Source organism: Sesamum indicum, linkage group LG16 (genome assembly GCF_000512975.1).
Source record: "Sesamum indicum cultivar Zhongzhi No. 13 linkage group LG16, S_indicum_v1.0, whole genome shotgun sequence".
In the NCBI taxonomy this organism is placed as follows: domain Eukaryota; kingdom Viridiplantae; phylum Streptophyta; class Magnoliopsida; order Lamiales; family Pedaliaceae; genus Sesamum; species Sesamum indicum.
In genome coordinates, this window is record NC_026160.1 from 50,745 (window position 1) to 71,470 (window position 20,726).

General features: G+C 32.0%; 3 protein-coding genes and 1 long non-coding RNA gene across 4 annotated transcripts in view; 2 read left to right on the forward strand and 2 right to left on the reverse strand.

Annotated features, from left to right (window-relative positions):
- On the reverse strand, positions 1,821 to 6,415 carry LOC105178441 (ketol-acid reductoisomerase, chloroplastic). Its single transcript, XM_011101907.2, has 11 exons — positions 6,250 to 6,415; positions 5,947 to 6,100; positions 5,215 to 5,307; positions 4,434 to 4,499; positions 4,165 to 4,305; positions 3,661 to 3,888; positions 3,423 to 3,540; positions 3,210 to 3,349; positions 2,909 to 3,076; positions 2,676 to 2,831; positions 1,821 to 2,388 (listed from the first exon to the last, which is right to left on the reverse strand). The coding sequence occupies exons 1-11, from the start codon at positions 6,375 to 6,377 to the stop codon at positions 2,020 to 2,022; spliced, it is 1,761 nt and encodes a 586-aa protein (XP_011100209.1). The 5' UTR covers positions 6,378 to 6,415; the 3' UTR covers positions 1,821 to 2,019.
- LOC110013261 lies at positions 6,092 to 6,435 on the forward strand. Its single transcript, XR_002288432.1, has 2 exons — positions 6,092 to 6,208; positions 6,358 to 6,435. It is a non-coding gene; the product is annotated as an uncharacterized LOC110013261 (long non-coding RNA).
- On the forward strand, positions 15,794 to 18,003 carry LOC105178592 (transcription factor bHLH30-like). Its single transcript, XM_011102101.2, has 2 exons — positions 15,794 to 16,425; positions 17,268 to 18,003. The coding sequence occupies exons 1-2, from the start codon at positions 16,135 to 16,137 to the stop codon at positions 17,763 to 17,765; spliced, it is 789 nt and encodes a 262-aa protein (XP_011100403.1). The 5' UTR covers positions 15,794 to 16,134; the 3' UTR covers positions 17,766 to 18,003.
- Positions 19,910 to 20,726, reverse strand: part of LOC105178593 (mavicyanin-like) — a 948-nt gene continuing 131 nt past the window's right edge. Inside the window, exons 2-3 of the mRNA XM_020699397.1 lie at positions 20,705 to 20,722; positions 19,910 to 20,465 (exon numbers count right to left, since the gene is read on the reverse strand). Of these exons, the coding sequence (XP_020555056.1) occupies positions 20,149 to 20,465; positions 20,705 to 20,722 (335 nt within the window). The 3' untranslated portion in view covers positions 19,910 to 20,148. The remainder of the gene's footprint in view (positions 20,466 to 20,704; positions 20,723 to 20,726) is intronic.

Genomic DNA, 20,726 nt, shown 5'->3' on the forward strand with positions numbered 1-20,726 from the left:
AAGCTTTCAACAATCTCTTTAGAGATAGAGTTTAATATCCAACATGTAACCATGCAATCGGCTCTTACCCACTCTTGGTATGCGTCATCACCTTCTTTTGGCCTTTCAACTTTTCCATCGATGAAGGGAAGCTTCATCATCGCCGCCAAGGAAATCTTGACTAATCTGCTCCATGTGAAGTAATTCGAGCCGTCTAAAGGAACTGAAACCAGGCTCATACATGTATCAGAATTTTGGATCTCCAAAACTTGTGGATCTTGTGCCATAGTGCTTTGTGTTTTGGTTCTTGTATTCTTCAAGGGAGGTGCAGGATGGTCTCTGATCCCATGCAAAGAAACGTGATGAACAGAGAGTGCAGCCATTAAAGAAGCAAGAAAAAGCTTTGAAGCAGTGACGTTGAAGAAGAAGAAGATTGTATTTACAAAAGAGTGTGGATTCACTTTATATACACACAACATTAACTAACTAACCGACTGTTTTAACCAAATTACAGCTATTAAAAAAAACTGTAAAGTAACTGCTACGCCTAGCAGCTAAAAAACGTGTTGACACAGTAGCACGCGTCTTCATGAAGCTGAAATCTACAAACAAAAGTGTTGTTTACCAGCAGCACTTCTTAGTCCTTCTTCCTTGTAACTTATTTCCCTAATTAAATTATTCGTAAAAGAGTCATCTGCTCTTACCAATATTACATCCAAATAATTTGGGTGATTTTGTGTTTCTTTTTTAAAGATGCAATTTTTCAAATTTTAAATAAAAATTCCAAAATGAATTAAGCAAATCGATATGTTTTCCGTAATAATATAAGACGACTATGTTAATAAATTAACTTATTAATAATATTTTATGAGCTTTTGATTGATAAAATAAGAATATAATTTTCATTTTCAATATATAGAAACATTATTGAAATTTAAGTAATGAGTTTGATTTTATTTAAATGATGGATAGTTATTAATCAATTATAAATTTGGGATAGATTCAAGATAAAAAAACATATTTAACTTTTCTTTTAAAACAAAATGCTTCGTGTTAGATTTGATTTTTTCACTTTAAGTTTATAAGACTATAAAATTATTTTTTTTAGAAAAAAAGTATTGTAGCTCCCCCCACCTATTCAGGTCCTTAGTACAGGTATTTTATTTATTAATTTTAAAATAAAAACAATAAAATATTATTAATTGAAATAAATTAATTATAATTATTTTTATTAGATATCAATATATAATAAAAACTATTAAAACAATCGTACACTAATCAATAATATCAATATTTACTATTCAATAGACACAACATACTATGCATAAAGCCAGGTTCAAATCCATGACCTTTAAAGTCATAAGGCCTCAATTTCGCTAATTGAGCTATTCAAAGTTTTATAGTAAAAGAGTTGTATTATTGGCTAGGAACATAAAATTTGGAGATTGATGGAATACTGGTTTTCTTTTGAACAGATTATATAGTTTTTGCATCAAAATTTTAGGTTGGAAGGTCGCAAAACCTCGAATGCAGCGTACTCTCCATCATAATTATGTCGATAAATGCAGTTGAGGTAGACAGTAGGTGCACTTGATATGATCTACAAACTCAGCCAAATGTAAGTGAACTCCTCGGAGTTCACTCTGTCCCAATAACTTGTGTGGCATTCGAAGTTGATGAATCAATTTAACTTAGATTTTTGTACAGGCCTAGGTAGGAGAAGCATCAACAGCCTCCCAACTATTATATGCATTCGATATCAGTGGAAATCCGACGAGGGAAATTAAGTTGATCAATGCATGAGGAGCTACCAACAACTACTCATGGTGTGTTGCAGGGAATTTGGCAAACACAATAACAATTTTTTAGAATAAGCACTCAAATATCATAAGATTATATCAACTACTAGAGCAGGCCAAGTCACATTGTCAGAAAAAGGACATACGCAACAAATTTCTACTAGTAAAACAGCATTACTCATAAGGTCCCTAAATTCGACATTAGCGGACTACTGGCTCATGCGTAGATTTCCTTGAAATTTCAGTTGCCAGATTGCCGCAATTCAGGGCGCACAAAGTCAGCATCTGGGGGCACTGAGATGTCGACGGTAGGTCTCAGTTGGGCGCATACTTCAATAGCACCATGGACAGGGTCAGACAGGAAGTTGCTGATAAGATCCTGATTGATGGGGGTGTCATTGTCCACTGCGACCAGTGCCTGTTGGGTAAGGATGTAATCGAACCTTGGAGCCCATTTCCTTGATCCCAACCGTGCTGTCGTCGAACAGTTATCGACCATAAACGAAACACCTCGAGCATGCATGAAAGGATTCAATGAATCCACAGCCTCAATCACACTCTCATTAATAATCTCAGAGTAAGAGTGGCCTTTCTTCCTCAAAATCTCAATCTGTAGTGATAAAGTAAAATAAAGAATATAGCGTCATTGGAGCCAGGAAGATTTTGCAGCCTAAATGCATTAGTTTCAGCAGATAAAATAGCATCCTTGCATAGAAAATAAATAACCGATTTATACGTACAAACATCGGATCATAAAACAGCAAATGCCTTCTTTCAAGTGTTTTATATATATATATATGTGTGTGTGTGTGTGTGAGTGAGAGAGAGAGAGAGAGAGAGAGAGAGAGAGAGAGAGAGTTTGTTATGAGTATGACTTGTCTGAAGACAGACACTAACCTGGGCCATCATCAATGCCACGAAGACTCCAGCAGTGAAAGGATACAGGGGTCCTAAGTCACCTGCAGGACGTGTTGCTCGTACTCGCTCACCAACTTTCCACATCCGTGTCTGATCAATTTTGCCCATTGGGAAAGCAGGCAATCCCTCTTTTTCCTGCATGGGGAAAGCAAAGATATCAATAGAAGAAATAGGAAAAGCAATTAATATCATCCTATGATTTGTTCACTTACATAAAAACGACGGCCAGCCAAAACAACACTCCTTATCTCACTGCCACTGGCTACATCCTCATAGCACTCATACAGGATATCCATGCAGGGATAAAATGAAGCACTGTATGCTGTCTCAAATTCTTTTTTGGCATCTTCACTCAATGCATTATAGACAGCCAGCATACCCTGTCATAAGATACAGAAAAGATAATGCTTCAGAAACAAGAATGAAAAGGATACAAAGTAAACAATAATAATTCCGAATAAGTGAATAAACTTGACACAGAAGGATGAGAAAACAAATGCCCCTCAACCTAACCTTTGTTGATATGGTCTTAGATACTATTCCTGTAATGCACTCCACTGTGTTCTTGTAAGCAAGATCCTCACTCATTCCATTTTCAGTGTACCTTCTGAATAAGGATTCCACAACCCCATGCACAGCACCAAGTAAAATGCCTACAAATTGAGACAGGTAAATCAGAATTCTTCAGGTCAATAAGGCACTAGTATTGTTGGAAAACAAACTTACCACGCTCTCCAAAAATGTCACTCCTGTACTCCTGCTCCAGAGTAGTGGCAAAAGTAAAAGGTGAACCAAGGGCAATTGACCATCCAAGGGCAACATCTGTGGCTCTGCCATCAACATCCTATAAAAGCAAAAACCCATCCCATCAAAAATTCACATAAAACCAAAATATAAACCTATGTACAGAAACCCATCTGTACACCAAATTCATACACACATGTGCACGTGAATATTCACAAACCTGGTGGACGCCAAAACTTGAATTGATACCAGCACCATTAATTTCTTTCCCTTGGACGTATAACCTTCTCACAGAGGGTCCCATTCCTTTCGGACATACGGCTATCACACTAATGTTCTTGGGGAAGTCAAGACCCATTGACTGCAGATGGCCCAACAGGAACCCATGGGAAAGTCCCAGTATGCTATTTGGTTTCATGTGGGAGAACACTTTTTCATAGTTATCAGCCTGCAATGCTGGATAAGTTAAGAGAATGTATTTCCGACATAAAAAAATTTCAGGTCGTAATAGCCATTGCAGATATCATTTTTAAGAAATTAAAAGCCAAATATTTATGAACCTCACAGTGATATCACAAACATGATTAAGAAAACAATATAAAGACACCCTAGATAATTCAGACACTGAGAGATGTTTCAAGGTAGACAAAGTAGTTATGCAGCAGTACGTACATAAGACAGATGGAATCAAAGCCCTTAAATCAAAGATCTAGCTAATTCATACCTGGGCTGCATCTGATATCAAGAGCAGCACCAAATCGCTGCTGGAGACAGTTTCCCATATGTCTCCTAGGGTCCCATTTTCTTCTGTGAAGCCAGCAGCACGGGCCTCCGCAAATGATCTAGATCCCTTCCTCAAACCAATCTGCACTAAAAAGAAAAGATGAGATAAACAACATACCTTTACCAAAATGCCAGGAGACTTTTGGATATAGATAATCAGGTTTTCTCTATAACAATACTACTAGGTATGGGAAGATGACAAAGCAGTACCTTGACCACAATATCAGACTTCACTTCAGCTAAAGAATCCCTTAAATTCTGAGCTTGAGCAGGTCCCTGCTCAAAAGCAAAGAGAAGTCTGTATTAAGACAAATTATCAATGAGCTAACACACACGAAGTTGATTAACATGTTGACAGAAAATTATCAATGAGATAACACACACGAAGTTGATTAACATGTTGACAGAAAACTATTCAAGCTACAATAGCCAGCTAAGGGAAGAAGCAAAATTTATGAAACAATATTATGAAGTTAAGTAATTAAAATTCCTTGAACAGCTGAAAACACAATATTTATATAAAAGCTGTCTCCATCCATACAACATTTTCTAACAAATCCTATATGCTAATTTATGAGTAACAAACCACATACTTCAGTTGACGGAAATGAAAAGGGGTTTAACGAGAACCTGATAACACAATTTTCCGGTGTACTTACACTACAGGACATGAAACCAAGTTCTTTTCATATTATGGTACAGCACAACTGCACAAGCATGGATTAAAAAGATCAACATAGTAACATTCACCAGACTACATACATCTAATCTATATATCCACCTATACAAACATGTATATGAGTGCACTACTACATGCTTACATGAAAAGGGAAATTATTCATCTCAAACAAACAGAGAAACAACTAGTTTGTCAGCCAAGAGTTTGAGCCTAACATGAAGGATACATAAATTACAGATACATTGGTTGGATCAATATAATGTAGCACATAATATGTACCCAATATTTCTCAAGATTAATAAGAGAACATACCTGTGAACCCCAACCAATCACTCCAATCTGCTTTATGCCCTTGAATGCATCCGGCAACAACTTGAACAGATTTCTCCCTCCTCTCACAATGTACTACATACAAGATAAGCAACATTATTCAGTTTCACAAAAATGATTTTTAACCTACTACAAACCTCACAAAAATAGGAGAAGGCGACTGCTAACTATTTTCCAAGGATAAGTTAATTTCTAACTGGTTATCAGTTCAAGGAACTTTAATAGTTCTGCAGTAACTTGCAACCATTTTATCACTACACATGTTCAAGTTATATTGTATGGTGGCTCCCCAACCGGGTAAAAGCATCAAAACATTCACATTTTCAAGTTAATAAATATAACCCAACAAAATGTGAAAGATCTTTGCGCTTGCAATCAACAAAAGGAATAAAGAGCTTCATCCTCATTTATATCATTATCATCCTACCAATCAAGTGGAAGAACTTCTGCCGCACAGTGTTCAGCTCACTGACGTTGTTCGCAAATTCAATGAATTATTTTGATACCTAAATATAGCTCATAAAAGAAAAGAGCATAAGCTCTCCTGGTTTAGCTCAAATATTTATACTCGCAGTAAAATCCCATCAATAACTTAATCAATAAAGAAATAACCACAAAACACCTTAAAAGACGCCACAAGCAGTACGGCAGCTCTCAAGCACACAAATTGCAAACACAAAAATCACATACATTTATCAATAAGCCCATATATACCTCATCATGACCGGCGAGGTTGATTTTCTCTTTAGTGAAAACGGAGGTCTCAAAATCTAGCAACGCAGGGGGCTTGATCGCTGGAGCCGACACCATGCGCGCCGCCAGAGCGGAGCCGGAAGCTGGAGACCCAGCTCGGGAAGCACGGAGCGACCTAAGCGAAGGGGAAGAGGACGATAGGAAGCTCAAGGAGAGAGCTGGCGCATTGGACGATGGTTTTAGGGCCTTAGAAGAGGTGGTGGCGGTGGTGGTGGAGAAAGAGGTGGGCGCAGCCGCCGCCCATGCACTTGGGGTTTTAGCGACCTAAGCGAAGGGGAAGAGGACGATAGGAAGCTCAAGGAGAGAGCTGGCGCATTGGACGATGGTTTTAGGGCCTTAGAAGAGGTGGTGGCGGTGGTGGTGGAGAAAGAGGTGGGCGCAGCCGCCGCCATTGCACTTGGGCTTTTCGAGTTCGTAAAGGAGATCTGAAAATGTGTAAGAGAGAGAGCTTAGAGAGATAGGGTTACAGAGCAAACCCAATGAACTGTTATATAGTGGAAATTGGAGTGGTTGGTGGGGCATTTTTCACAAGGCCACGCCACATATATATTTTATCAATAATAACAAGGTAAAAATTAAAAAAAAATATATTATTATTATTATTATTATTATTATTATTATTATTATTATTTTCCAAAATTAGAAAGAACTCTTTTTAATATTTTGATATAAAATATATTCTATAAAATGACATAAATTTTGAAAAATTCCATTTACTATATTTTTAAATAAATTACAGGGAAAAAAAGGCTCGTAATAATTATAATTACCTATACCATATTATTATAGAGTACCTCTTTGGTGTTGAATATTTTTATGGTCTCCCAATTTAAATTTATTTTTTCAAAAAAAAAATCAGCAATTTTTTTTTGTTTTTTTTCCCTTTTTCTAACAATTATCTTTCTCCCTTAATTTTCATGTTTCTTTTTCTTCTGCCACTGTAATATTTTTTAATTATTTAACTAAAATATATATTTTAGAAAAATAAAAAATATATTATTTGTATTTTAAATTAATTGCACGCACATTATATTAGGTAAGCCACACACACTAGTATTTATTAAAGAAATGGGTAAGTTCTGTCTAAAAAAAAAATTGAAATCGTGTACGAGAAATTTAATTAATTATTTACTTAATCACTTTTAAATATGATGTTATTTTCATATATTTCCTAGTACTTTTATACTTAGGTTTATTTTTCTTTGCTTATTCATCGAGAAAAAGCATTTAATTTACATATTAAATTCTTTTAGGTAGGACGGTGTTTGCAATAATTTATATTATTACAATGATATTAAATTGTATAAGGAGTTATGAATTTAGTTGCAGTGAAAGCTTAAAGTATTTGAAAATAAAAAAAATAAAAATTTGAAGTTTTATTAGTTGGCAGAATAATTTAATATTTAAATTTTTTATTAATAAATTGCAGAAGTCGGTAAGAAAATTATATTTATAATTTTTGAGTTAAATTATGCAATTCAAACATAATAATTTTAAATTAAGAATACTTGTTTTAATTTATATTAAGTAAAAGAATTAATAAATACTTGATTTTAGCTGTTGAAAAGACTCTTAATAAAAAATAAAGGTAGGCCGATTAATAATTAATAGTGTACAAAGCCGATTTTAGGGTGTCTAGAAGATAAACTAAGACAAAAAAGTGTAATTGAGGGCAGCATGGTGGTGGCGCACGTGTAGGATGTACACACGTGTATGCAAATAGTAAATGGATTAGATTTAGATTTGGCAGTCTTAGATATGCATTCAACTCACATAATGTTGTGCTGGACCAATTGTCAAAGAGAAATTGTATTTGGTATTTATTTGGTGTGTAATTGAGAAGGTCAAATTTATATTTTTAATACCAAAATTAATTTTTTTGGATCCGAACCCTTGCCATTAGGGGTTGATTCTGTCGGATTGGGACGGATTGTCACCCCTGTTCTTGAATATCTTTAGGATATTTAGAAATTAAATTGGATCACAGATATAGATATAGGCATGTTCTGCCTTAAGGTGTTGATGGTCAAAATTTAGAATCTAAATATAAATATAATTTCTAAATGAATTAGTCTGGTCATTATAACTAGATCCATTTTAGAATAGTTGTGAATAAAAAAAATTTCTTTCTGGAAGCTAGTTTATTAATTCCATTTAGCGAAAGCACAGTTCTAGGGCCTAGCCTCACTTGCTGGGGGATAAGATAATTTCTTTTTTGATGATGGCCCTTTTAATACGAAATTATATGTATGTTTTAGAAGCTTTGTCGCTATTTGGTTTTAATCTTTTTGAGCTTGAACTTTAATATTTGTGAAAGATTTATTTATAAGTCATTTATGGACTTTCTGTTTTATCGTACATGCTTTATTATTTTAGTCTTTTGACTAGTGTGATTATTTTTTGTTTGAAAAGTTCTTAACAATTGTCATATTTATTCCTTGACTTGGGGTGTTCTGTTATGCGCCTCAAGAACCCCAAATTGTCATTGCTTCGGGACGTTCTATTATGCACTTTAAGGAAGCTTGATTGTCATTTGGCATCAGGCCGTTCTATTATGTTGCTTAAGAAAGTTGATGTGACTTCAGGTCATTCTATTATGTGTCTGAAAAAAGCTTGACTATCATTGGCTTTAGTACGTTTTTACATGCCTTGAGGAAGGTTTTCATTAAAATTTGAGTTTATTAAACTGTATTTGGAGGTGTGTTGTTGTGATGAACATTTTATACAACATGTTTATTATCTTTTGCATTGCTTATGATATCATGCATAAACAAAGGCGTATTAGCTCAGTTGTTTAGAGCCTCATGTAATAACGCCAAGTGTTGTAGTTCGACCTTTTGGGAATTCAACTACAGAAATACAAAAGAAAAAAAATAGAGCCTGAATAAGAGATATGTCATAGCACAACTAGGCGAATCTCATACAATTTCCCCTTCGAAACAAGATGTAATCTTTTACCATGTGTTGACCTACCATGCGAGTGCACCCATCGTGGTAAAGGTCAATTAGATAACCATACTCCAAATATGCTATACTTAGTCCTAATCTCCGGGTTCTCCTAGTTTGCCACTTGGTCTTGGAGAGGAAGACCAAGTCGGACTTATGTTGCTAGATTAATTTATCAAGCTCGCAAACTATCCAAGGAAACCCCAACTCCTGACAGTTCTTAAGATTTTCATTGTTGTTGGTAGGGCTGAGCAGTAGCCTTTGCCGATATTGAATCTAGGGGTGTAAACCAGTTGAGTTCGAGCTCAACGAGCTTGAACAGTTCGAGCTCGAGCTCGAGCTGGTTTTTTTTATTATTATTATTAGATTAAATAGTAAAAATTATCAAATTTTTACATAAATTTATAAGTAATAAAATAGATTGTATAATGTATACTATGTTATAAATATACCAAAATATAGTATGAAATTTTAATTTATTGTTATAAATATAAACTACTGATTAGTTTACTAATAATACAATTAGTAAATTGTACAAAAAAAAATCATTCTGGACAAATTTAAAATTATAGAAAAGTATCAATTATCTGAAATAGTGCAATTGAAATACATAAAAATATTTTATAGTTTAGATTAATATATGTTCATAATCTGCAATAAATTTATATATTTATATTAGTATTACATTGATGTAACTATCATCTTATATTGTTGAACAACATCGGTTAATCGGGCCATTAAAATTCAGATCAAATCATTAGATATGATCAAACTTATAGAAAAATATATTTGGTAAAGTTTTAAACTTATTGGATATGCGGATATCTAGATATTGTACTCGGAACATAAGAATAATCATTTAAGACGGAGTATCATTGAATCAGACCATGTGATTTTAAAGCATACCGTCTGATATGATCTAATAGATACAGTCTTATATATATATATATATATATATAAATTTGGTATGAATCGGGTGAACAGATTTTAAGATATCATAATTGTTAATTAAACTTTTTGATCTCATTCTATATAATATAATAATAATAATAATAATAATAATAATAATAATAATAATAATATAATTATAATTGTTCAACCATCACTATTATTATTATTATTATTATTATCATTGTTTTTAGATTAATTCATAGGAATTACTAAATTTTGACATAAATTTATAAGTAATAAAATAGATTGCATAATGTATAGTATGTATATTGATATAAATATAAAAGTGAGAAATAGATAAAAAAAGAGTATAAGTTAATTAATTATCAATTTAAAAAAATATATAACACAATACAAGTATATATTAAAATATAACATAAAGTTTATATATGTCATATTAAATAGCAATTTTAATTATAAAAAATATTATAATTTACTAAGTTGTTGATTAAATTTGTATTTGTATAAAGATTAAATATATAAATAAAAATACCATAATTTAATATTATCTAAAATATAATATATGATATTGATTAATAATTATAATATATAATTATAATTTAAACTTGGGAGGCGCTCGAATGTGAAACAAACCAAGTGTTCCTCCCCTATAGTAGTTCAGATTTTCAGCTCGTTTAAGGGGAGAACTCACCTCCAACCCGACTCAAATGCGTAGGGTAGATCCCCAAGAGCACCCGGCTTCGTTCTTCTCCAAATAAGTTTTTTGCAATTTTTTTTAAAGAGCTTATAAGATTTCAAAATAAGATATTTTGGATCTTATATATAAGCTCTTTAAAAAAAAGTTAATTTTTCTAACTTTTTTTTATAACATCTTATAAGCTCTATAAGATTAATATATAATAAAATAAAAATATCCTGGTTCATACTCTCTCTCTGTCACACACACACACACACTATATCTCTCTCTTTAGGATTTAAAGAATTTTTTTATATTTAATTTTCTAACATTCAAAAAAGAGAAAATATTTTATTATTTAATAATAAATTTATTATAGTTAAATAAAAAATGAGATTAGTATTGATATTATATTTACTGAGAAATATAGTTCAAGACATTAGAAATTATACGACTAGAAATAGTTCATTGCATTGACAATGAAAATATCAATTATATATCTATACTCATATTTGAATAGCATGAATATATATATATATATATATATATTATTTTTATTCAAAAGGCTACGTAATAATTCATTATCTTTTTGTCATTTTAAAAAATTATCTATTAAATTTTATTTGGAGTTAACAAATATGTACTATTTATAAAAGCGTTTTAAATTATTCAAAATAAAATATTTCAAGAAATTATAAATTATTTAATTCTAATGGTATCATGTTTTTTGTAGTTTATATTACTAATAAGAGATATAATTATACCAAACACATTACTATATTATTATAAGATCTGAAAAAATCTTACGATCTTTAACATCTTATTTCATTCAAATACTTTAAAAGTTTATATTTAAAATAAAATTTAACATCTTATAACATATAGTTTAAAAAATTTAGCAAAACAACCTCTAAATGAGAGAGAGAGAGAGAGAGAGAGAGAGCTTAATGTCGTAAGCAAGCGTGGTGTGTCAAAAGCTTACGGATCTTGACCTATTATGAGATTAACGAAGAGTCGGGAGAATTTGAATAAATTTTCAAAAATCATTAGGTAATCCCACTTTTTACATAATTATTATTAAAGTATATAATTAACACTAACAGTAAGTACTGAGGTTCTGTGTGCATTGCTAGAAACAATTTATATGGTTTCTCTTATGTAATAATTCAGGTAGAATTTCTTTCTTTTTTTTTTTTTTAAAAAAAAAGACATGCAGAAGTGATAAAAATTCAGTTTTATATAAAATAAAGACTTTATAATTTATCAATGGCTATAAATTACACCGAACTCTCCTGAAATTTGTCATAATTATAAATACACCCCATATTGTTTGAAAAGTTATAAATACCATTTATAATTAACAGTCATCTGACAAATGCTCCATCATGACATCTCATTACATAGAGGTATTTGTAATTTTTCAAACAACAACGACGTACTTATATAATTATGATAAATTTTGAAATTACTCTTCCTAATTTACCCTTTATCAAATGATCAAGACCTTGTCTTAGTTGTAATATATATATATATTTATTTATTAAACCTTCATTCAATATCAAATTGTGGCCTTACAAGTTTCCATCATATCATCTTTATATTGAAATTAACAATTATTTAGGGTTGACCTAGGCACAATTTAGTATTTGGTTAGGTAATTTACAGGTTATAATTGATCCCAATAATTTAATATAACTTAATTTGCAGATTTCATATAATATTATTACAACATTAATTTAAGCTAGATCCAACTAAAATTCAACCAACCCACTCGGAATCCTATGCCACATTGGCCACATCTTTGCAACATTAACACCTCCTAATTAGTACTCCTCTAATTCTGACATCTTCAATATTGTTTTGATGTCTTCCAACAAAGATTACAAGTGTTACATATTTAAAATTATCGCACGGTTCAATGTAAAAAAAATTATCCAAATATTTAATTTTATTTGGTGATATCCTCATTTTAAGAAAATAAACTATTTTAAGTATGATTAAAAAATAAGAGTAAATCAATACTACCAACGACAGTGAAATAAATTAATGTAAAAACTTATATTTTGACCAGAACTGATGGACAATTGCGCTGTCTTAATCAGTTATTTACAGAATTACATAATGACTTTTAACTGTGACTAAAATATTTGTTATGATTTTTAGTTATGGTTAATGTTTTGACCTCGCCTATTGAAACATCGACTAACGTATAACCATCGCATAATTGTAACTAATAATTGCTCGCCATAGTTTTGTTTTCATTTTTTATCATAATAATGATTAGTCACATTATAAATTAGTGTTTCCTTTTCTATGGGATTAAAGAAATTAATGATGAAGAGCGGATTTGTTGAAGAGCGTTGACTTCCCAAGTGATGGAGGTCTCAATAATCAGTTGACCAGTTTGTAATCAAATGGGGTTTAGTTGTTGCTCCTGTCACTCTTGAAACTCTTTCATTTTTTTTTTTGTTTTTCTTATTATATATATATATATATTTAAAAAAAAATAAGGTTGCATGGGCATGCTATTACGTACTGGATTAAACTAATCTTGATGGTCAATGTTATGGAGAGGACACTAAGAATCTTCATTATAAAAAAATTAAATTTTTTGATACGATATAAATGATCATACTTTAAGAATCACGGTAAATCAATATTATTAACTATGATTAAATAAATTAAAATAAAAATTTAAATGTTTATCTCGATTAATTAATATTCTGCTATAATTTTTAGATATAATCAAAATATTTGCCATGATTTTGGCCATAACTAATATTTTGACTACACTTGCAGAAACAATGGCCAATGGCTGTTGAGAAACAGTGGTTGATTTGTATTTATCATGATTTTTTTTTTACTATAACAATTAATCATAACGAAAAATTATATTTTTTCTAGTGCTTAAAATAATATACTAATTGATAAATCAACACTTTCGAGTTCTAATCATCTCTTCTGCCGAATTTAAAATCTTGCATTTCGTTATTTTGCCGAATTTAATGGAATATTTCACCAAAATATTATCATGTGCTACTTTGTTCCTTAATATATATATATATATATATATTTTGGGTATTATATAGTAACATACATACTATATATATATATATATATTTGTAGTTGTTTTAGTTTTATGTATGTTGGATGATGAAAATTTGTTTTAAAACATGTCCATATTTATCATGATATATAAGTATATGTTTATTTTTCTGGTAAATAATATGAGGGAAAATTTATTTTTTGAGACTTGAAAATGCAGGTGAAATACAAAGTACATGTCGAGGCGTCAATTATAAAGGCTTATCTTATAGAAGAAAGTGTGATACACTTACTATGTGATTACTTTAATTCGACCAAATTTAATTTGAATACGAATTTTTCATAATATTTTTCTATATATATATATAGAAAAAAAAGGATTTTGATATCATGCATGATCATATTTCTCATTTCTTCCTATAAGTTAAAAGTACAAACAATGATACTTTTCATTTTATATTTTATGAAAAATTGTAGCTTTTCTCAAAACGTTTATGGTTTTGATAAAATTTTATTTCAAAAATCATTATAAGAAAAAGGGACAATCGATATAAAAACTTTTATTTGCATTCAAAATATATGTTTGGCTTGCTCAATCGCAGAGCCAAACATGCACTCAGCCATTTAATCAAAACCCCTTCTCATTTACGTTAAGGAGGTTAAAATTGAGATCCCATAATCATAGAAATTAACATGAGACCAAGAATTATAATTTACTGTACATTTGTGTTATTTTTGTCTTTCTTTTATAGTTGTTAGTAATAATTAATGGGTATTATTACATGTAAATATCTCGATTATTAATTGATTTAATGGTATATAATTATTACTTCCCTTTTTTCTTTTGTTTAAGGAAGACCTTTCTCTATAATTATTTTTTTTTATGTAATTATCACTATATCCATTAATAAAAATTTAATCTTTCTATTAATCCTAACTAAAATCATTTTTTTAAACTTATGGTCTTTTCACATCACACTTCATCAATTTTGTAGCCGTCAATTAAGGAAATTTGAGGTAAGTATAATAATTCATTTTGTAGTTTTCTAGTCAATTTTGTGAGGATTATATGCTAAAATAAATATATAAGTTACCTGTACATAAGATAAGAAATAAAGAATAGAAAATAAAAAAGAAAATGAGAATAATACAATTGTAATTCATAATTATTTTTCAAATGGATTAAAATTTTTATTTCAAATTCTATTACATGATTATAAAAAAATGGGTTGTTCTCCTATTACAAATGATTACGACTTAAAGTTATGATAAACTAATACTATTTATCACGATCATATATAATTAATGTGAAAACTTAGATTTAGATCATCATAGTTAATCAACATTCAAAATGATTTTAATTATGATAAAAAATACTTACCATAATTTTTAGTCGTGAATAATATTTTGGCTTCACGTGCATAAAGAATAGTTAGTTATTGTTGCTTATACATCATTAATTAGTATTCATTTGGATTTTTTAAAAATGTTAACTATCGTGGGGGTAAATTACAACGAGCTCTCTCGATGTTTGATATAATTACGAATACCCCCTCATTATTTGAAAATTATTAATATCCCCCTGATTTTAACAGCCTTCTAACAACTGGACCAATCCATTAGATTCCCATTTATTTTGGTGACTGATTAAAATGCCCTTGAAAACTATGATTTTTTTTTAAAAAAAGGTAATTTCTTTAAGACTTAGTGAAAAATATTTTTATAATTTTTGAAATTTTCTCTATCAACCTCATCCAATTTGTTTATAATTTTTTATTTTTTTTTAAAAATGCAGTAAAAATAAAGTTAACAATTCAAAATCCCAATTATAAAAATTATATAATTTAATCAAATATAAAGAGTATTTATAATTTGTTAATTAAATAATATTAAAAATATTTATGAATATATTAAATTTCAAGAAAAGTTGTTGTGATTTATTTTTAACTATAACAATCGATCAAATTTTGCGGATTGCATCTTTTATATTATTTGACATACAAACGTCCCATATATAAAAAATTCTCTGACATAAAACTAATAATGTAATCTGTGCACAAAACTCATATATTAGTAAAATAAAAAGAATACAAGAAAATATGTAATAAAAAATTCTGTACTTGAATTCGCTGGAGTAACAGTAGCTGGAGGAGCAGGTGACTCTTTCTTCACGGCCTACTTTAAATATGGCCTACAGAAGCTCAAAAAGGCAACAGGAGTGTTCAAAAAGTAGCAGCCGAAACACCCAAGAGCCAGCAACAGATTCCACCCCAAATCTCCGTCCGAAATCCCCTCATCTCTCTCTCTCTCTCTCTTTTTTAATAGCTTTGCCTCAATTCATGACTTTCTTCTGCGAAAAGATTTTCTTGGCGACGTCCCTGTCAAAAGCAAACTCCAGCGGGACTTCAAGTACAATTTCTTCTTGATACTCGCTGACATACTCCAGAAATTGCGATTGCTTTTCCTAGTTAAGCAATGGAAGCCGCAGAAGAAACCCGAGCTTGCAGTACCACTTCAAGACCTGCCCATCTCTCTCTCCCCAACATATCTTTGCCTTTGCCCGTTTTCTGATGAACAAACAGAAAAAGATGGAATTTTTCAACACTTCTGATGGGTTCCCCGCGAACTATCTTGGGTTCCAAGAGCTGATAAGAAATGGGTCGTCGTCCAGTTCGTCGTTGGTATTGGATAATCAGAGAGGAGAGCTTGTCAGGGCTCTGGTGAAGCCTGGACAGAAGGTGGCTAATGCGGAGAAGGCTCTGATAGCTCTGAGGAATCACAGCGAGGCTGAACGCCGGAGAAGGGAAAGAATTAATGGTCACTTGGCCACGCTGAGGAGCCTAATCCCTGGAACAAATAAGGTGATATGTTGTTCTCAGTGTGTGTGTGTGTGTGTGTGTGTTGTTCTGAATTCTTGTTACCTGAGTTGGTGGCCCGAATTTAGCTTTAATCAAATGTTTCACGCACTTGGCCTGAACTGAGATGAAATACACATGATGGGGTGGAGGATTTGAGTTGCTTCTCTTTTGGTTTTCTACCTACTATGCTTATCGTTTTGCCTTAGATGGTGATATGGGCGCGTCGTGGAGATCTTGTTATAATTTTATATGGTAAGAGGCATCCTACTACAATCTTGATCTAGTGTTCGATGCTGTTCCGGCCAAAATTTTTGAATCGGCGCCTTCTTTAAGGTATTACTACCAGTAATTGAAATATATACTAGACTGCAAGTTACAGCCTGAGAGTGCTGGTCTTGTCTTTAGTTGAAGTCTACATGCACAAAAAAGCAGCTTAAGGCATCTGATATTTGATACCTTCATGACCCAACTTTTGAGATTGTGTCATGCTATATTTGCATCAAGATTTTGTGGGGTAAATGATTTTTTCACTTTGGATGATGACTTCTGGTTTAGTTTTTAATGTTTCTCCCTTTAGTTTTGTTCATAATTCAGAATTGTTAGGAAGTGTTTGGAATACGGAGATCAAGATACGATATATGTGTCTGGATGGATTTTATGCTGAGATGGAGAAAAATAGCTTTTGGACAAATCATAATGTATTCCCATGTTTCATGTGGAAATTGGTTTGAGTAATTTTTCAATACGATTGTTTAAACTAGAGATTCTTGCTTACCCAATATGATCTTACTTGCACAGCGTTACTCCTATTCATGGATTTGTTGATTATTGATTTATTTGCACAGATGGACAAAGCAGCATTACTGGCCGAAGTCATCAATCAAGTAAAGGAACTCAGACGGAGTGTGGCCGAAGCTACTGATGGAACGCTGGTGCCGACAGATATTGATGAAGTGACAGTTGAACAACAGGAAGATTTAAACGACGGAACTGCCTTCTCGATCCGGGCATCCCTGTGCTGTGATTTCAAACACGAGCTTCTCTCCGAGTTAAGAGAAGCTCTTGAAGCTCTCCCTTTGAAGATGATAAGGGCCGAGATGGCTACCTTGGGAAGTAGAATGGTAAACGTGTTCGTGATCTCTGGACGAGATGAGGGCTCAAACGTAGAGGGTAGGGAAGGAGGCCAACTTCTTGTTGACTCGGTACATCAAGCTCTGAGGTCCGTGCTCGATAAATTTTATGCATCGGAGGAGTTCTCGTCACGCAATGCACTGTCCGGTAAGAGGAGAAGGGTTTCGTTTTTCAACTCTTCGAATTCATCTTCTCTGGGAGATGTCTGGTGAGAAGGTGAGCTTGTTTATGTATGAATTGGTTGTTTATGCTGCGTTTGTTTGTCAAATGCATTGATGCATAAGTGATCAAGACTTTGGTGGCATATGCTTTGGCATGTATATCTTCTACGTTTTGGTGGAAAGGGGTGTGCATGCCTTGTCATATGCCTGCCTTTATTTGAATCTATTCTGCTTTCTACATGGAAAATAATGACTAGTTTGTTGTTCTTGTACACTTCACTGTCAAAATCTGTTTAATGCAAAAGACACTGCAAGATCATTATTTTCTATGTTATAAATGATTACAATTTAAAAGAGATGATGAAATCAACGCTATTTGTTACGATCAAATAAAATTCATGCAAAAATTTGAATTTAATTGCAATTGAGGGTTAAATCAGTCCCACGGTATAGCAAGATTATTAAGTTTGAAAAAGCCTTTGAGGAAAAAATAAATTAACAAAAAACACTAAAGAACTACACTACCAAAATATTGATTATTCCATACATAATAAATCACTATGACTTAAAATTTCTAGTTGATCAATACCATCTACAACGATAAGAAAAAATCGATGAGAAAATTTAAATTTGGGCTATGATTACTGAACATTCTCTATGGTTTTATCCATTGCCAAAATATTTGCAACAGTTTTTAGTTGTGGCAAAAGTTTTGGCCCAATGTGCAGAAACAAAGACTAATAACTACGTGCCATGATTAATTAGTATTCGCCATAATTTTTACTTTTAATTATGATAATTAAGCATAATGAAAAATCATGTTTCTTCTAATACTACCTACTTTTTGGTGGTTTTTTTTTTTTTAAAATATTCTTATTATCACAAGGGTAGATTGCATTTAACCCCATGATTAATCAATATTTTTCGTCCTCTAATTATGCTTATTTTGTATTTTAGTCCCTCATATTGTTAAGGTTGCAAATTTAATTAGGACACAATTTGGCCGAAAGCACATGCTGGTGGAAGACAGACGTCCTATTTTAAATTTTTCTGCCAAATGTATTCTAAGTTTGGAAAAATAAAAAATATGCAACACTATTTTGCAACCCTAACAGTATAATTAAAGAACCAAAACACAAAATATGCATAATTAGAGGATAAAAACGCAATTAAGCCCAAATAGAATATAAGTCAGTGGTCACAATTAACATGCAATATTTGGATATATTTGTAAAAACTGATGAGTAATTCACTAATTCTCACATATATGGCAACGCTAAGAGTTTCTTATCATCTATAGCATGTCCTTTCTAATTGTTTCATTGCTTCATAAGACGAACCAATTAAAAGTTGGGAAGTCGAATATTTAATTTATAGCCAAAGAAAAGCATGTTGGATGTTTCAGATCTTATTCATCCCCAAAAACAAATAAAAAAAGGAAAAAAGCGATCCACACTAGAAATGATCCACCGGGATAGATACTAGAAATGATCCACACTCTCCCAAAAAGAGAGACAAGAACCTTCCATGCAAGAGACTGAGATCTCATTTTCGAGACAACTTTTTTCGTATAAATAACGCTTTAGATGATGAAATTTTCTTCGAAAAATAAGAAAGTTACCAACATAACATCCACGCCTTCTTTTATCCGGATTGGGTCCGTGACCTTGTACGACATCAGTTAATCAAGAGATTGCCCAAAGATCCAATGTAATCTAAAATTGCAATTTAATATGGCCTTCATTCCATAATAGAAGCAAATTGTAATAAACATTTTGAACTGAGATAATAGAGAAATAACATTTTTCGTTCCATATTAAAGGGGTAACACACTTTTCCTCTTATTTATTACGAAATTCTCATTAATGGTCCCATAAATTAAAAGTTTTTTTTTATTTGTATTCATTTCATCAAATACCATTAATGTTTTAATGGAAAAAAGCACGTGCTAAGCACACGCATGGTCGCTAATTTTTTAGCCATTTTTAGTCTTGTGCTTAGCACTTTTGTTCCGATTACGCAACATCTCATTATTAGTCCCATAAGTTAAAAAAGTCTTACTTTTAATCCCCTTATATATCCAGAATACTAAAGTACGGAATCCGACGAAAGGACTAAAAGTGATATTTTTATAACTTATGGGACTATTAATTAATGAGAATCCCATAACCAGGAGCAACAAAAGTATGTTGATACTAAGATATAGGATGAAAAATGCAATTTTCCCAAAATAATACTTAATATTGAATTAAAATAATAAAAAAGATAATCATCATATCTCTGAATACTCGTTACAACAATAATGATAGCATCATAGTCAATAATTGTCATGCAGTATCACATAGCTTCACCTTAATCACAACATAATGTTTAGTAGTTTCTCCAAAAGTTCATGCAGCTTATTGTCATGCACTATCATATAACTTCATCTTAATCAAAAGTGAATTTTCATTTTCCAGTTGCTCCAAAAGTTCATCGGCTTCTTGTTGTGCATCAGTGGACCTCCAGAAGTTGGGGCGGGAGCCGGAGCTGAGGCCGGAGCGATGGAGGAAGCAACGGTGATGACGAGCTTCATCCCGGAAGCACAATGGTTACCAACACCACATATGTACCACTTCCGGCCAGGCGTCGCAAGGGTAATCACGTCACTTCCACTAGTTAGAGCCTCAGATGGTGAGGGTACCGTACACTGTTGGAAGGCAGTTCCATTTACTTTATACACATTATGAACTCCCTCGGCATACTTGAAGACTGAAATTAGAGTAAAATGTTGAGTGAGAGTTTGTTCAAGAACATGATGATAAATAAACTACTCCATAATGTGTCAATTTTTTACTATTACAGAACCTAACTGCTCGATTGAAATCAGCAGGAGTACTAAAACTACCACATCTTATAATTACAGGTTCAAACTTGCAATTTTCACCTCCCGACATGCTACATAATATGTGAATTGTAAGGAGAATAAATTGAAGTATTAAAAAACATACCGAGTCTGTCTCCGACGAAGAA

What these genes read in the sequence shown, in the direction of transcription:
- LOC105178592 (XM_011102101.2), top strand. Translation starts at nt 16,135, where the DNA reads ATGAACAAACAGAAAAAGATGGAATTTTTCAACACTTCTGATGGGTTC. An exon ending in TAATCCCTGGAACAAATAAG is followed by an intron (nt 16,426 to 17,267) that starts GTGATATGTTGT and finishes TTATTTGCACAG; the next exon opens with ATGGACAAAGCAGCATTACT.
- LOC105178441 (XM_011101907.2), bottom strand. Translation starts at nt 6,377, where the DNA reads ATGGCGGCGGCTGCGCCCACCTCTTTCTCCACCACCACCGCCACCACC. An exon ending in AGTCTGATATTGTGGTCAAG is followed by an intron (nt 4,306 to 4,433) that starts GTACTGCTTTGT and finishes TTTTTAGTGCAG; the next exon opens with ATTGGTTTGAGGAAGGGATC. An exon ending in CAAGTTTTGGCGTCCACCAG is followed by an intron (nt 3,541 to 3,660) that starts GTTTGTGAATAT and finishes TTGCTTTTATAG; the next exon opens with GATGTTGATGGCAGAGCCAC.